Here is a 17075-nt window from a genome sequence, read left to right on the forward strand (position 1 = left end):
ATATATCAGATTAAAATACTAATATTTGGTGGGATAAAATAATACTCCCTCCTATACTATCTATTAGTCCTATTTATTTTTTTCACTATTCACTTATCATTCTCAATTTGTATTTTATTCTTAGTCTATAAGGTTAAACATAGTCATGTAAGATCTTGTTTAATTCAATTCAATACAAAGATTATTAATATCAATTTTTTATAATTTTTAATTAAGAATAACTAGAGATATTAAATATTAAAATGTTGTCTCAATAAGTGTGAAAAACTAAATGGAACTAATGGTAGAATAGGAGGTAGTACAAAAAATATCAATTAAATTATTGGATTGTGGACTTATACCCTAACCATTAGATGGCTCACGTTGTCATGTAAGACTATTATTTTATTAAGTTATGTTTTAGCGCGAGTTAGTCATGTATGAGACTGTATCATTGTAAAATGAGCTCATATTATTAGCTTATTATTTTATTTGATTACCTTAAAGTTATAAGTAATTACTTTAAAATTATAATTTAAAATATAAATAAATACTTTAAAATAGTAAATATACATTAATTTACATCACCTTTGAAAATTTATGTTTACCCAAACGTAAGCCCTTATAAAATCACATTTCATATCTCATTACATGCACACCATTTTTTCATCCTTTCTATTAAAAAAAATGTCATTTTTCTCTCCGTTGGCCTTTTATTAGTAGAAATTTTATAGTTTATTCTCAAATCAAAAGGAAAAACATGTCATTTCCTCTTATCATCTTCTTCATAATTATTCTCCCATTTTCCACTTCTCTAACTTTCTCCTCTTTCAACATCTCAAATTCCCCATGGCTTCCTTCTCAAAATCGAATCCTTGTTTCACCTCAAAATTCCTTTTCAGCCGGTTTTCAAGCTTTGCCCACTTCCTCAAACCTCTTCATCTTCTCAATTTGGTACTCTAACACATCATATAACGTTAATCATAATACTCCCACCATTATTTGGTCTGCTAATTGGGGTTTTCCTGTTCATTATTCAGCTTCTTTGATTATCACTTCCGATGGTGAACTTCGGCTTCTCAATGACTCTTCCAGAACCAATTTCTGGCAAAACCCACCTTCTAGAAACTTCACATCCACCAAATTACTGCTCCAGGATGATGGGAATTTAGTTTTTGGGTCATGGGAAAGTTTTTTGTACCCAACTGATACTTTTCTTCCTAATCAAAACATCACAAAAAACACAACATTGACATCCAAAAATGGGAAATTCAGCTTTATCGGGTCTAACAATTTGGTATTTCAAGGGTCCGATTCTTATTGTTTTTATACGAAAGAATTCCTGAGTCTTTGGGATGATGGTCGGGTAGTGCGAAATGGGGGGAATCCCATAACATCAGCGGATTTTGGATCAAAACATACCCGGAGACTCATTTTGGAAGACGATGGGAACCTCCGGATCCTAAGTTTTTACCCACATAGAAGGAAATGGGTTGTTGTATGGGTGGCTCTTCTAGAAACCTGTCAAGCACACGGTCTATGCGGGCCGGGTTATATTTGTTATAGTGACGGGTCAACTTCATCCGGATACAAATGCGTTTGCCCGCCCGGATTCAAGAAAATCCTGGACCCGGAATCTTGTGTCCCTAAGATTCCCATTGATCCTGAAAACAGTAAGTTTTTGCGTCTTGATTATGTTAACTACTCTGGCGGGTCTACCTATACAAATTTAATGACTTATAGCTTTGATAAGTGTAGATCCAAATGTGTTGAAGAGCAAAAATGTCATGGGTTTGGGTTTAAGTATGACGGGTCGGGTTATTGTGTACTTCAAATGAACAGACTTGTAAATGGTTATTGGTCTCCTAATACGGAAATGTCCTTTTATCTTAGAGTGCACCAATTAGAAACGGATCCAAGTAATTTTACGGGTATGTCCGAGGTACTGGACACAACATGCCCGACCCTAATCACTTTTCCAAACCCGTATAGAGAGTCCAACAAGACAACCTTGAACATAATAATTGTGACTATCATCTTTACTTTTGAGATTGCTAGTGGGGTGCTCTTATTTTGGACATTCTTAAAGAAGTATGTCAAGTATAGGGATATGGTCCATACACTGGGGCTTGGGTTATTCCCAACTGCTGGAGCGAAAAGGTTCACTTATGGTGAGATCAAATTAGCCACAAAAGATTTCTCGGAAGAAAATTTCATAGGCAAAGGTGGGTTTGGTAATGTGTATGCTGGTGTGTTGCGCGATGGTAGACCCGTGGCTGTTAAATGCTTGAAAGATGTGCAAAGTGGTGAGTCCGGGTTTTGGGCTGAGGTGACGATCATAGCTCGAATGCACCACCTTAATTTGGTTCGCCTATGGGGCTTTTGTGACGAAAAGGGGCAACGAATTTTGATTTATGAGCACGTCCCAAATGGGTCGCTCGACAAATATTTGTTCAAACCGGGCCTAGTAAGATTAGAAGATCGAGATAGTGATCCCAACACGACTTCAATGTCGAGTGTAGAACAAACTTGCATGCTTGATTGGAACATTAGGTACAGGATTGCCCTTGGAGTAGCAAGGGCAATCGCCTACCTACACGAGGAGTGTCTCGAGTGGGTATTACATTGTGACATTAAGCCTGAAAACATACTCTTAGGTGATGATTTTTGCCCGAAAGTGGCTGATTTCGGGTTATCAAAGCTTAGGAAAAAGGAACAACTAGTAACGAGGTCAAACATTCGTGGAACTCGAGGGTACATGGCACCAGAATGGACTAAACACGAACCTCTTACCTCAAAGGTTGATGTATACAGCTTCGGTATGGTATTGTTAGAAATTGTTACAGGGGTTAGAAATACAACTGAAGGGCCTTCTTGGATGCCAAGTGAAGAATGGTATTTTCCAAAATGGGTATTCAAATTGGGTATTGAAGAAAATAGAATGGATGAAATATTGGATCGTCAAATAAAGCATTGTTATGATGATAATGTGCATTTTAATTTGATAAGTAGAATGGTGAAAACTGCCATGTGGTGTCTTCAAGAGAGGCCAGAGATGAGACCATCCATGGGAAAAGTAGCTAAAATGCTTGAAGGCACTGTTGAAATTATGGAACCCCCAAAGCCAACCTTATTTTACTTGTGAATTAATTGTGATTTTTAATCAAATAATTAATAAGTAATTAGCTTCTACACATTATATTACTTCTATGTTTTATGCTTAATCAATATATAAATGTGAATTCTATTATGTAAAACACATGTAATAGAAAGGTAATTAAAGGATATTCATTTGAATTTAGGCTATTTTTCAATTAAAATACTAGTATAGAAACCCGTATAATACTCGGCTATTTTTAGCATCGACATATATAAATACACAATGATATTAAAAAATTAAAGCCAAAAATATTATGCAGTAGAAACACTCAATTTTTACAGTTATATGTATAAATTAACTCTGTAATTTTGGAAAATGTTAACAATATAATGCAATATATTATATTCTAATTTATTCAATTTAACTATAAATAAATATTTGTCAAATATACTTTTAATGGTAGAAATCTCAGTCAAGATCAAATGACATGTAATTTTTCTTTAGCAAATAAATGAGTCTCATTTAACAAATTATCTTTAGTTGTAAGTTGTAACACTTGAAAATAAATGACTAGTTTCTAACTTTTTTTATTACATTATTTGAATCAAACATTAAATTTGAGCATTCACTAATGATTTCGAATAGAATATTATATCTAACCCTACATTTTAAAGGTTTCATACACAATAATTTATTGTCTTTTAATATGTGATAGATAAATAAATAACTTAGGTTATATCTCATAAAATAAAATACCTCCAGATGTTCAGGCAAGCAAAGTCCAAATGCTTGCCGGAGCACAACAAAAAAAACAAAACAGATTCTACACTAGTTTGTTGCTTGCCCAAGCAAGCATAGTGGAGATATTCAACAACCAGCCATTATAGAAAGCATATACGCAAGGGCGAATGGAGGGTGTTCTCCTGATTGTCTAGGGCACAACTTAGATATTGTAAATCTTCTATATAAATTAAAACAATTAAAATCATATAGTGAGTTTGTTTGGCCTTCACCATGTAATATGTATGCCTCTTAAGATCGAGACCTACAATGCATATATATAGTGACATTATTTTTATTTAAATGTTAAATGTAATGTTTGTAGTGACAACCAAAATTTATAAGATTTTATTGATAATGTAGGTTAAAAGTAGGTAGAAGTAGGTGGGTATAGGACTGGGCGGGTGGGTATGGGATGGATAAGACTTCATATCCACCATGCTCATCCATTATTCATGACGGATATGATATTTTTTACTTATATCAATTTACTATCCAGCAAATTCATACCCATAAAGATACCTACCCCAGCTGAATTGGATAGGATATGAAATTCATATATAATTTTACACGTTTTTAATAGTCAATTTTAACTTTTGAGAATGAAATCATGTCGTTATTTTATAAGTTGTTAGTAATGGATATATGATTATGAACTTCCATTCTATTTAGTCACGCATTTCTTCTGTAATAATATTCCTGTGGTTTCTTTTTTCACACAAAAATAGAGATAGTCTAAGTAAATAATGATAATTTAAATATTGATAAATCACCCTTGCGTAGAATAATAATTTAATAGGGTGGGGATTTTAGGATTTGAATTTATCTTCTTTGATTTTATTTACTTTATTAATATTTATTTAGTCTTTTTATGATAAAATTACGGTGATTGGTGATTGATTAATAATTTCTAAAAAAAAAATAGCACGCAGTCTTTATTACTCCTATTATATAAAGTTTATAAAACATTACAATTAGAGCGTAGAGAAAATAGTTGACTCATTCAAACCAATCTAAAGCATAAATGATGAATGTATAGTCCTATTGGACACGTTTACTATGAGACTTTTCAAAGTCTGTTTGCTGTTTCTGAAAATGGAATAAGTGCAGACAACTTCCAACCCTAGTGGCTACTGGCTACTGGCTAGTACTGACTACAAAAGAGGACATGCCATTTACTTCCACCAAGATAACAAATAAATTACCCATTTCTTATTTGTCGCCACCAATTTCATTTTATCGCCATCCCCCCTTGAATGAAATTACGACTTTACTCCTGAAATTTAAAAAATTACGAAAATGCCACTAAGCTTATAACTTATATAAAAACACTTCAAATCCACTCAATAACACTTTCATCACTTCCATAAAATCAAATTCTTCACATAAAATTAAGCGGAGCTAAAACTTTGGAATCGAAATCGTCAACAAAAATTCGAGGTAAGTTTTTTTTAAATCAATCGAAGGAAAAAAAAAAAAAAATTTTGGATTCGGCCCAGTCGCACAAAACGTGCGACTGTACAGTCGCACGTTTTGTGCGACTGGGCCGAAACCAAATTTTTTTTTTTTTTTTTTTTTTAAAAAAATTTTTGAAAGAGTTTGTTGTTAGTTAATGTTATTTAGTAAATGTTATAATAATATGTATTATGATAATGTTGTTGTAAGAAGTAGTTATTGATTTACGTATTCGAAAAAGAAAAAAAAAAAAAAAAATTAAAACCGGTCGCACGAACCGGTCGCACAAAATGTGCGACCGGTTCGTGCGACCGGTTTTAATTTTTTTTTTTTTTTTTTTTATTGTAATGAATTTGTTTAGTGTAATTAATTTATTAAATTTGAGTTGTTTAAATATTTATGAATATAATAATTGTTTAATTATTTGTAAATGTGAAATATTTTACGTGTTGCTTGTTTTTAATTTATTTGATTTTAAGTAATTTAAAATGTTGTCTTAATTTAAATTATGAAAATTCTAGTAAATGGCTGGAAATCAAGGTAAAGGAAAAGGGTTTTTTAGAGGTTTATTAAGCGGCAATAGATCTAGGCCTACTTTACTGAGAGGTGATCCCCATGAGAGGGGGGTTACGGGATCTGCAAGGCGAGCAAGGCAAGAACAAGCGGCCATACATAGTCAGGCCCAACGTTCAAGTACCCTAGAGCAAGTGCGTAGTCGCTTTGAGCGCCAAAGTAGCCTACATAGTCATACGGTCGGCTCAGGTGACGATGATACTGATTACGACGAGTCTCTTAGTCGGGAAGAGTCTCTTGGTCAGGATGAGTCTGCATGTCATCCTGTTGATTGGACGATCGTAAGAGGCCATGCTGTTAAGTTCAAGAGTAGAGGGCAGGGCTCGAGTGGCACTTCTGATCAGGCAGGAGTAAGCCAGGCTGAGGATGCGGCTCCACGGGGGAGGAGGCGATCACAGTCCGCGGACACGGACTGGTTAATCACATCAGCCCAGCCCGGGGGCCCTGTTGATACTACTTTAATACCCAGCTACGGTGGGCACGTAGCAAAGGCTATATTTGAGGGATCGGAGCGCACCCCTCTGATTTTGGAATGTCGTGCTCGGAAGAAAACGTTGGATTCAATCATTAGACTTCAGGACATGTCTGATGAATTGTACAGAGTGTTACCTGGTACTCCCCTTGGTCGGCTGCCGTATATAATGCACCAGCACATCGACAGTGCTCTCATTACGGCATTTGTGGAAAGGTGGCAGCCTGACACCAACACCTTCCACATGCCGTGGGGGGAGATGACCATAATGTTGCACGACGTGCAACGCATCTTGGGAATTGGCATTGACGGTTCACTTCCCGTGCAACCGTCTGATAATGAATGGCAGCTTGGCCTGGCCGGCCTTTTTGGTATGCCATTGTCGGAGCTGCGTGCGAAGGGGCACTTCACAAGCGGCAGCATTAATGTTGGTGCACTGTTGCAGCTATGCCACCGTTCTCAGTCTATGGATACTCAACGTACCGCCTACTACATGGCTATAGTAGGTTCCACGTTGCTCGTGGATAAGACTAGAGTCGGGATGCGTCCTCACCCTGTTGTTACTGTTACCGCTGATGAGGCTGATATTGCTTGGGGTGCAGTGACGCTTGCTCACATGTATCGCCAACTGGGTATGGCGACAAGGACTGGGTGCAAGACTATTGCTGGTTGCCTGACACTGTTGCAGACATGGATTTACGAGTACTTCCCAGCCTTCCGCCCCCATCCGCGTCAAGCTGACATGCCGAACAAGACAAGGGCAGAGATGTGGTCCCCGCCGAAGCCAATCCGCGAGCTGAGCAGACTGATAGACTGTAGGAGCATACTGGATGCCATGACAGAGGCACAGGTTTTGTACATGACTTCAAACTTAATTGTTTAACTTGTCAAGGGCAGAGATGTTATGTTGATTATGTATTATATTCATTGTGAGCAGGTGGAGTGGACTCCGTACTTGACTTATGATAGGTCTTTATTGAACGAGCACCCACGTACCTCGTATATCGGTGGTATCACCTGTTTCGATATCGTGGAGGTCTATTTGCCTGAGAGGACAGTGAGGCAGCTCGGTTTTGCACAGGAGATTCCCCCGGCTCCGCTGAGACCTACCCAAGCTCTGCGACCAGCACAGGGCTCCTACTCAGTTACATTCGCTTCTTCCTGTATGTTTACGGAGATGTGGAGTAGGTTCCCTTACTGTGCCCGCGTAGTGGAGCAGGCACAGCGTCGCGCATCGGTTCCATCAGAGGCTGCCCCGGATTACGTGGACTGGTTTAGAGTGTCTTCCCACTGTTTTCTCATCCCAGGTGAAGGACCTGCTGCTGCGTTTGGTGCTGCTGATAACAGAGTCGAATATGTTAGTATTCCTAATTATGTATTTTATTTTTATGTTTCATAACATGTATTGACTTTGCAATTGTCTGGTTTTACAGTTTGCTGCTGAATTTCCAACTCGACTTGCACCATTGCTCAGGATGCCAGCTATTGCTCAAATGACGCCTCGGGAAAGAGATGCTGCTGATATGTATTTAGAGGATCTTAGAGAGTTGTTTTCCGAATGGCAAGAGTGTAGAGGGCGCAGCCCCTAATAGACATTTACCTGTTTTGTAATGCATGAACAATTGTTGTATTTAATCTTTATGTATGAACAACTTTTTAATCGTTTGAACAATTGAATTATATATAAACACTATGGAGAATCTAAATTCACCGCGTCTCCGGCGGTGTTATTATGCTGTTGTCGTTGTATGTTGCACATTCTACTCCAAAGTGATATCCTATTACGATATTGTCTTTCTAAATCTGCACATGAATTGTTAGCTGCTCTCCAATTTTGTTGGACTGGCGGCAGTGGAGATGAATCATCGTTCATTAAAAGCTGAACATAATGATTCCCGTTTACCCAAAGAATATGTATAAGTTTATTTACGCCATGCATTCCCCCTGTTCTTCTTAAAGGAAGCACTAAACAATTGTACATTGGATGACCATCCGCAGAGCCATAATACGCAATTGCTATGTTTAAAAATGTTGCTGCAGAATACAGTGTTGTCGCTTCCAACCAGTGATCGTACGGAGCAGGTCCTTTATTGTGGGCACCAACTCTGAATATAGCTTCCTCCACCGAATCTGCTGATAAATATAAGCGTGCATATTGTTCTCTATGCGTTTCCATTTCCAAACTCATTGCACGTCGTAACAGAGGCCATGCTTCCTCACCCCCTAACTCTGTGGTGGCAATAGCTCTAAATCCACAATTACCGTCACCTATAACATCAATCCAATCAAACAGATATGGCGGAAGAATAAATGGAATGTGATCTGGCCACGGAAAAAGTGAAAAATCACGACCTGCTGCACCATCTGAATAAATAACAATATATCATTACGCCAATATTGATATAAAACATATAAGATTAAATGAAAAGAAATAAGAGTACCTGATAAGTTGAAACTGAATATAAGATTAAATGAAAAGAAATAAGAGTACCTGATAAGTTGAAACTGAAGTTAATTCCAACTGACGATTGATGCGACCGGCTGCTTGATCTACCACTGGATCTCCCGCGTGATGATGATCTTGATCCGCGACCCCTTGAGGACGATCTACTGTACTCAAACGCACTTTTGTTTCTCCTCAAGGTTCTGCTTGTCATTGGTCTTCCTTTCCTCGGTGGACTTGCTTCGGGCTCAGGTATGTCGTCACCATCGGGGTGCAGCTCATGTTCAAGTACCTGAGAGACGCGTCGTAGTACTGATGGGTCGTAGAAAATTTAGTCGCGACGTTCTTGAAATGGAATTCTTAGATTCCTCAAGAGCTTGTCTTATTTTTGATTGTTGATTCGTAATTTGTGCGTGCGCCCTTTTAAACAACGTATCGAATGAGCTATTACCGCTACCCAAGTAGTACTTGAAGGAAGAGTGTTGACTTTCAACTCTACTGGTAGTCTGGTTACCCAAGTGCAAACAATCATTCGTCCACGCACGCACAAATTTCTCTTTGTGAGGAATCCATGTTCCTGCCAAATATTGCACGACTCTCCGGTTCCTAGTCGACCAAGTGGACACAATCCCTTCCCATCTGTTTTCAAAATCGGCGATCGTCATACTGTTAACCAAGGGGTTCCATTTTGTTTGCCTGAATAACTGGCCCTGTTGATTTTTCTTGCCGCCACACAATTTATCGACCATGTTCTCCACGTCATTGCCAATATGCCATACGCATAATAGATGTCGTACATCTGCATTAAACATAAATTTAAAATTAATTCAGAAATATATAATACATAGATCGACGATAATTAATAATTAAAACATGTTTACCTGGAAAGACAGCATGAATAGCTGCAGACAAACCCTTATCCCGATCCGTTACGATTACATCCGGCGTCTGCACTGTCCCGTAAATATCCCTCAACCTCTCCAACACCCAAGAATAAGACACAGCCGCCTCATCTCGCATCAAACATAATGCAACCAAGAAATTATGATTCGTTGGCGTCATTCCAATGATTTCGCAAAGGGGCCACTTTTGCTTATTCGTTTTGTACGTTGTGTCTATCAACACAACATGGGGCCACGAACGTAGCATCTGGATAGAAGTTGGATTCGCAATCAATAATCTAGTCAACTGATCCTCACTATCCAAGTCCCTCCAAACTACATAATTATGCTCCGTGGCCATATACAGACAGTGTTGAAGAGGAGTCCTACCATCCATCTCTTCTCTCCTCATTGACTGTCTCTCATTGTAAATTTGATTCATACTAGCATAAAAACGAGGAAAATTTCTTCTAATTGAAGACATTATAAATGCTGGTTGCATGCCAGTTGCACTTAGATCTCGTATGTGCTGCCTGATATCCACAGTCATCCTATTTACTCTTATTTGACCATCTATGTACATGAAGAACGGATGGTTATGTATTCCTTTTTCACCAGGAAACACTCTAACCGTCCAAGGTCTTTCCTTTGGGTTACGACTAGTTCCTAAAATCATAAATTTACACCCACAACCCCTACTTTTGGAACCTGGTCGGGGAGCATTGTCTAAGTTATGCAAATCAACACTTCTTTTATCGTAACGGTGACATCTTAAGTACAGACTCACTCTAGAACGCCCTTCTTTTTTTTTATATGAAGCACGTGTAAATTGAAATCCAATTGTTAGTGCTATCTCATTAGCCCAAGTATGTAAATCATCTACAGAATCAAATTCTCTATCGGTAACAAATCTATCAGAATAATCTATATTATCTCCTAAATTTTCAAAGTCCTGCAAATAATAATTATAATAACATTATCATAATATATCAAAATAATAATAACTTAAAAAATAATTATTTCTACAAAATAATTATAATAAAATACCATTATTATAGCACAACAATAGATTAAAATAAAATAATTTAATTAAACAAAATAAATTTTATAATTCGAAGTTAAAAAAAATAAATAAATAGAAGTCGCACAAACGTTTTGTGCGACTTCTATTTATTTTTTTTTTATTCAAATACAAAAAAAAAAAATAAAAAATAAAAAATTATGAAGCAGTCGCACGAACCAGTCGCACAAAACGTGCGACTCCCAGTCGCACGTTTTGTGCGACTGGTTTGTGCGACTACGTTCCTATTTTTTTTTTTTTTTTTTTGCAAAAATCGAACCGATTAATTACTTACCGGATCGTTATCATGCACGTCTTGGTATGCCATTGATGTTCGATCTAGAGTTCTAGCTTGTTTAACTTTACGTATTGTTTTTAGAGAGTTTTTAGAGAGAAGGTATCGTGTTTGAATTCGAATATACTACCATAAAGCCTCTGAAAATTCAATATATATATAATTCCGATAATAATGTTATTAAGCGATAACAATGTTATTAAGTGCCATTTACATTTCTTAAACATTTTTTAACTTAAGTGGCATTTTTGTAATTTTTTTAATCTAGGGGTAATATGGTAATTTTGTTAGAAGGGGGTGGCGATAAAATGAAAAAGGTGGCGACAAATAATAATTTCCATAAATTATGACCTCGGCGTGTACTCATCTCATATTATAGTTAGAGAGAGTATATAAGATATTTTGATTTTTTATGATTAATTATTATTATTATTATTATTATAAGTCTGTCTTATCATGAAAAATGTTATAATTTATCACATTATATTCTTTTTTTCTTTATTAATAATAACGAAAAAAAGTCTGACTTTAGATTTAATTATATACTTTTAAATTGAGAATTAAAATTTTTCGAACTTACTTTTAAGTTTTTTTTTAAAAAATTATTTTATTCAATTTTCCGCAAGCAATGTGGAATAAAGCACTTAATCAGCAGATACTAGAAGAATATACACAAATTCTAATAGACGATTTCACTAAGAGATGCGCTCCATATATGAGGTAAATAGTCGATCATGTCAATACAAATTATTAGCGTAGAGCTCTATGTTTTGAGACCGTCTCACAGAAAAATAGTCTCAACAAGAGTAGTTCAAGGATCTATAATAGCATTTTATTACCTAAATGTCATTAAGTGACTACTATCTTGGGTGGGGTTTAGATAATAAAAGAATTCATCAACATCGTAACTAGTGTATTCCACTCATAAAAATTATAATTAGTGTCTAAAGAGAACGAAATACAACACATCATACCAATAAAAAAGAATATGGTTAAAAAGTCCCTCAACTCGACACCAGAAGAATAAGTTGCATATAATAATTAATTTAAATTAGTAAAATTAATCCAATTGGAAATATTATTATTATATTTATAAATTGATGAAATTCATCTGAACACTGGAAATATAACTAGTTGTATTTAAACCATGCAAGATGCACTATCAGCCGCATATGATGCAATACCAGTGTCCAGCATCAATTATATACTACTATTAAATTGGTTGGTAAATCAAATTTGATTAAGGACATTAAACAACTTAGAATTTCATCATATTCATATTCTTACTAATGGCTCTCTTTTATTAAGAATTTATAAATTCTTACAACTAGCTCTCGTTTCACTGATTCTTACATGAGAAGGTGTCACGGTAAGATCACTTTTATTGGGTTGGCCTAATATACATTTTTTTGTCTTAAAATGATCACTTATAACTTTAAAATGATTACTTTAAATTTTAATATAATTATTTTTTATAGTCTTAGAATTATTACTTATAACCTTAAAACGATTACTTATAATCTTAAAATAATCAATTGAAAAAAAAGGCTATTATATGGATCCGTATCATAGTGAGATGGTCTCATACAAGACGAGCTGCTCTTATTTATATGTCGGATGGGCGAGTGAGTCGTTTTCGGTTTTGGTCTAGTTGACCTAATGAATCAAGGTCCAAGGGTCTAAATTTTTTTGTCAATATCTTTTTTCAAAAAAGTCTTTTAAAAATAATTTTTATTATTAAAATGATCAAATACATCGATTTAAAGTTTCACAATGAAAATATAAAATTAAAATACAAAAAAGCCAAGACATGAATCCGAAAAACATGATAACGTGAAAATGAAAAATATATAAACTTAAATTTCAAATAGGGTCAAAATATTGGCTAAAATTCACGAATCAATTGCAAAGCTGCAAGAGATTTTTTTCGGTAAGACGACCTAAAAATAAGAAGTTAATATGCTAATAATTTGTATTATTAGGCTATTTAACCCATATATAAAACACATTTTATGGTGAGACCGCCTCATACAAAAATTTATAATTATCACATTATTACAATTAGATTTTGAATCAATTTTAAACACTAATTAAAATTTAACATGGGCCGCATATAGAAATGGTGGGTCAAAACAAGGAAAGAACGGATTAAGAAAATGGGCCGCATGTAGAAATTCTCACCTTTGGTTATCGAGGAAGCATAACAAAATGGGACCCTTTCCCCCGAAAGCTTTTTAGTTTTACTATAAAAACAACGATGGAATATTGGTTGACATACTCAGAATATAAAAGAAGAAAAATAGTGAGAAGAAAAGAGAAGGTATACTTGTTTAAATTAAAGATCATACTAAGGTAATACACCTACATCAACCATCTATTTTCCTTGCTCTATTTCATACTATTATGACTGATTTATAAATTATAATTCTAAGTTGTTAACTTTGATTGTCACATTTCATTTTTTTTTTCTGTTTTATTTTGCAATATAGTATTTCATTGCTCTTTTTAAAAGTTTTTTTTCCTATTATTTTCATTGTGATGAAACTTTAATCAAAAAAATTTTTTATTTATAATTTTTCATTATCATCTAATATTACGACTTTAAATAGTAATGCATTAAAATGATTTTTGCGATGAAAGTTAAATGATTGACATACAATAAATATGATCATTGAACTTATCGAGAGATTTTCATACTAAAATTAACAGACCACCCTTCAATACCCAAAACCAAATGGGCCATTAAAAACTTGAACTTTGGTTTTTAACTTGAATAATGTAGCAAATTTGATAAGATGTAGTGTCAGTGTCAGTGTCACTTTTGTAAAGTAAATATTTTAGTTCAATGTATATTTGTCTAAAAGGTTTTACTTCCTACTAGCTATTGACTAAATAATTATGAAATGAGTATTTAAAGTATATTTAATGAATAGAAAAGTAAACTAATTATAATTAGGGAATATAAATTGAAGTATAATTCTCCTTAATTAATTTTTGTAAGAAAGGATGGAAAAGTGCATAGCAAAGAGATACACAGGGAAGGTAGCTATAATCACTGCATCAACTCAAGGTATTGGCCTTTGCATTGCTGAACGTCTTGGAACGGAAGGAGCTTCTGTTGTTATCTCTTCTCGCAAGAAGGTCTCATTTTTATTGCACATTTACTCTGTGTTGAATGTAAAGGATGTACACGCCTTTTTTTAGTTCATACTATCATTGAAAATATCTACCCATAAACAGATTACGTATCCCGATTTTAAAGTTACAATTATTTATCAAAATGCCAAAAACATATGTATACCAAAAACTAAAAATATGTAACTCGATTTTAAATTTTCACCACTTAAAGTGGTTTTTAGGTGATTTTTTCATATATATATATATATATATATATATATATATATATATATGTTAAATGATATTTGTGAATAGGAAATTATATTTATTTCATTGATTGATTTCAGAAAAATGTGGATGAAGCAGTAGAGAAGCTAAAGAGTAAAGGAATTAATGTTTTAGGAGTTGTTTGTCATGTTGCGAATGCCGAACAGAGGAAATATATGATAGATCAGACTATTCAGGTTGGTCACTAATTTTCTAATAAATAACTTTGTTACTTTATAATATTTTGAGATATTTTTATGAATGATCATCTCTCGATGAGATGATCTTAATTAGATAAGGAGTTTATATGCTTATAATTGTATTAATTTGGCTATTTCAGCTTATATATAAAAAGCATTTTACGGTAAAATCGTCTCATACAATTATTCATATTTTTTTATCCATTTAATTGGTTAGATCTTTTGTTGGGGTTTTATTTCTTACCCAAAAGTCTTACATCCTTGTTAACTTTTGTGTTAACATTGGGGCTTGAGAATGCCCAAGCAACACCATATATAAGTTAAAAATTAATTATACTGAATTTTTTCAGCATCACCGTATATAAGTTATAAATTATACTGAATTTTTAAGAAAAAAATGTAAATTAATATTGTAAGTAAAAATGTTATGGTTCCTCCAACTTTTTTCTTTTCCGTCAAATAATTATAATATAATCAATTTTAAAAGTCTCTATAAAAGTATCTTAATTCCGTCACTGCTTACTAATGTGTAAATATAATGGTGTATTAAAATTATAGATTGCGTTTAATTGATTGCAGGAATTTGGGAAAATAGATGTGATTGTATCAAATGCAGCAGTAAACCCGACTCCTGATAGCATCTTAAACACCCAAGAATCTGCCCTTGACAAGTTATGGGAGGTTAATTTGAAAGCTCCAGTACTTCTAATCCAAGTGAGTTCTTGAATAGTAGGTATATAATTACATAACTAATTATTTACTTGCTTAAAATTATCCTTTTATTTCTTCAATTAAAATATCCTATCAAAAATAAAAAAAATCAATTTATAAGTAGTAAATTATTATGAACTACATTTGAGCACAATATTCATACGTTTTAAATTTAATAAAAATTGTAAATTGCACAAAAATTCACAATTGTGAATTGCACCGATATCTAATCTAACTACTATATATCAATCATCTTTTATTGTTATTTTCTTTTTGACTTTTATAATCACTACTTCTCAATATTCAAAACCTGATATCACTTCCCCTGTTATTAGTTTGATAGAAGTATTAATGTTAAATTGTAACCAATCTCATTCAAGAATGATGAGCGAAATTTGAGTTGGTTCAGCACATATGTATATGTGAGTATTAGGATATAATTCAAATATTATAAATGACAATGTCAATGACGATTATTAATATTTTTTCAATTTAATTATTATAAATAATAATTTAATTCTTATAAATTGATAAATGGGGATTAAAATGATTTTAGTAATAAAAATGGGCTGAATTGGGCCGGGCTAAGTCAGACTTGTCTTTCAAAGCCCGGTCTATATTATGATTAAGGTGCCCTTATCCAATTCAGACCATTGAACACCCTTATTTGTATGGTATAATATGCGCCACTTTTAATTGCTTTACAGGAAGCAGCACCCCATTTGACAAAAAGATCGGCAATTATTTTCATATCTTCAATAACAGCGTATAAACCGATGCCTTTAATGGGTATGTATGGAGTCACAAAAACAGCACTTCATGGACTTACTAAGGCTTTAGCAACTGAATTGGCACCAGACACTCGTGTTAACTGCATTGCTCCCGGTTACATACCCACCCATTTCGCCGGAATCATCACTAACTCTGATCCTATAGTAAGTATATCAACTATTTATTGCTTATTTACATATTTAATAATCATCGAAAGTTCACAATCTCTAGGGCCCTAAACCATCAGCTTAAATTTCTAGTTGAGTTAGTTGCTCGACATGGTGTCAGATGCTACATGACGGATTGTCACAAGTTAAAATTTTATCCAAATAACATGTCTTGAGGATTTGACTATCAACTTAAATTTTAATTGAGTTGGTTGACATTTGCGATTGATTTTCTTACAATGATGCAGAGGCAAATGTTCGAGGAAGAAGTTTTACTAGACAGGTTCGGTAGCACACATGATATAGCTGATGCTGCTGCGTTTTTGGCTTCGTACGAAGCTTCTTATATAACTGGTGAAACTTTAGTTGTTGCCGGAGGAATGAATCCTCGACTCTAAGTTACCACGCTATACTTCTTTATCTCACTTATTTTACATTATTTTAAATTACGTAAGTGATAATTTTTTTTCCTAAATTATGCAAAATGAGTGGAACAGAAGAGTAATATTAAAACTATTGTATAACAAAAGTCTAATGTGTGACTTGTAGAAGTATTAACTTTGAGTTTGAATTGAATTATATTGTGTTTGTTTGGTTTACATGATTTTATCAAAATTATATTGTAATGCATTGTATATTCCAATGGGCAATAAGTATATTTAAAGAATTGTAAAATTGTGAAGGTTAATTGTACTTTTAATTATAATTTTTCCCCAACTAGAACTTTTGATTAGTATTCAAGTTTATATTTATAGACTGCCAAATCATTGTTGTACTGATCAATATGTCTACAACATTTCGATC

The 17075-nt window shown here is 34.0% G+C and overlaps 4 protein-coding genes across 5 annotated transcripts; 3 read left to right on the forward strand and 1 right to left on the reverse strand.

Moving 5' to 3' along the window:
- The first annotated feature begins 630 nt into the window (after positions 1 to 630).
- On the forward strand, positions 631 to 3285 carry LOC130815333 (putative receptor protein kinase ZmPK1). The gene has a single exon (XM_057681771.1). It carries the CDS (start codon positions 740 to 742, stop codon positions 3122 to 3124), a length of 2385 nt encoding a protein of 794 aa, XP_057537754.1. The 5' UTR covers positions 631 to 739; the 3' UTR covers positions 3125 to 3285.
- A 1874-nt stretch (positions 3286 to 5159) lies between these two features.
- On the forward strand, positions 5160 to 7973 carry LOC130815973 (protein MAIN-LIKE 1-like). Its single transcript, XM_057682527.1, has 4 exons — positions 5160 to 5299; positions 5836 to 7209; positions 7297 to 7716; positions 7793 to 7973. Exons 2-4 carry the CDS (start codon positions 5839 to 5841, stop codon positions 7946 to 7948), a joined length of 1947 nt encoding a protein of 648 aa, XP_057538510.1. The 5' UTR covers positions 5160 to 5299; positions 5836 to 5838; the 3' UTR covers positions 7949 to 7973.
- On the reverse strand, positions 7964 to 9112 carry LOC130815974 (uncharacterized). The gene is made up of 2 exons (XM_057682528.1): positions 8851 to 9112; positions 7964 to 8723 (listed from the first exon to the last, which is right to left on the reverse strand). Exons 1-2 carry the CDS (start codon positions 9014 to 9016, stop codon positions 8050 to 8052), a joined length of 840 nt encoding a protein of 279 aa, XP_057538511.1. The 5' UTR covers positions 9017 to 9112; the 3' UTR covers positions 7964 to 8049.
- A 4168-nt stretch (positions 9113 to 13280) lies between these two features.
- LOC130814963 (tropinone reductase-like 3) lies at positions 13281 to 17003 on the forward strand. Of its 2 annotated transcripts, none has more exons than XM_057681265.1 (6): positions 13281 to 13390; positions 14044 to 14179; positions 14503 to 14619; positions 15202 to 15336; positions 16041 to 16268; positions 16520 to 17003. In XM_057681265.1, the coding sequence occupies exons 1-6, from the start codon at positions 13296 to 13298 to the stop codon at positions 16667 to 16669; spliced, it is 861 nt and encodes a 286-aa protein (XP_057537248.1). In that variant the 5' UTR covers positions 13281 to 13295; the 3' UTR covers positions 16670 to 17003. The 2 variants fall into 2 exon arrangements, with proteins under 2 accessions (XP_057537248.1, XP_057537249.1); XM_057681266.1 differs by having other exon boundaries at positions 13315 to 13390; positions 14040 to 14179; positions 16520 to 17002.
- The last annotated feature ends 72 nt before the right edge of the window (positions 17004 to 17075 follow it).

The sequence above is a fragment of the Amaranthus tricolor genome, chromosome 6 (genome assembly GCF_026212465.1).
Source record: "Amaranthus tricolor cultivar Red isolate AtriRed21 chromosome 6, ASM2621246v1, whole genome shotgun sequence".
NCBI lineage: Eukaryota > Viridiplantae > Streptophyta > Magnoliopsida > Caryophyllales > Amaranthaceae > Amaranthus > Amaranthus tricolor.

Coding starts and splice junctions, on each gene's coding strand:
- LOC130815333 (XM_057681771.1), top strand. CDS start 740: ATGTCATTTCCTCTTATCATCTTCTTCATAATTATTCTCCCATTTTCC.
- LOC130815973 (XM_057682527.1), top strand. CDS start 5,839: ATGGCTGGAAATCAAGGTAAAGGAAAAGGGTTTTTTAGAGGTTTATTA. Junction 7,210..7,296: donor ATGCCATGACAGAGGCACAG/GTTTTGTACATG, acceptor CATTGTGAGCAG/GTGGAGTGGACTCCGTACTT. Junction 7,717..7,792: donor CTGATAACAGAGTCGAATAT/GTTAGTATTCCT, acceptor CTGGTTTTACAG/TTTGCTGCTGAATTTCCAAC.
- LOC130815974 (XM_057682528.1), bottom strand. CDS start 9,016: ATGACAAGCAGAACCTTGAGGAGAAACAAAAGTGCGTTTGAGTACAGT. Junction 8,724..8,850: donor CTTCAGTTTCAACTTATCAG/GTACTCTTATTT, acceptor TTATTTATTCAG/ATGGTGCAGCAGGTCGTGAT.
- LOC130814963 (XM_057681265.1), top strand. CDS start 13,296: ATGGAATATTGGTTGACATACTCAGAATATAAAAGAAGAAAAATAGTG. Junction 13,391..14,043: donor AAATTAAAGATCATACTAAG/GTAATACACCTA, acceptor TTTGTAAGAAAG/GATGGAAAAGTGCATAGCAA. Junction 14,620..15,201: donor TGATAGATCAGACTATTCAG/GTTGGTCACTAA, acceptor AATTGATTGCAG/GAATTTGGGAAAATAGATGT.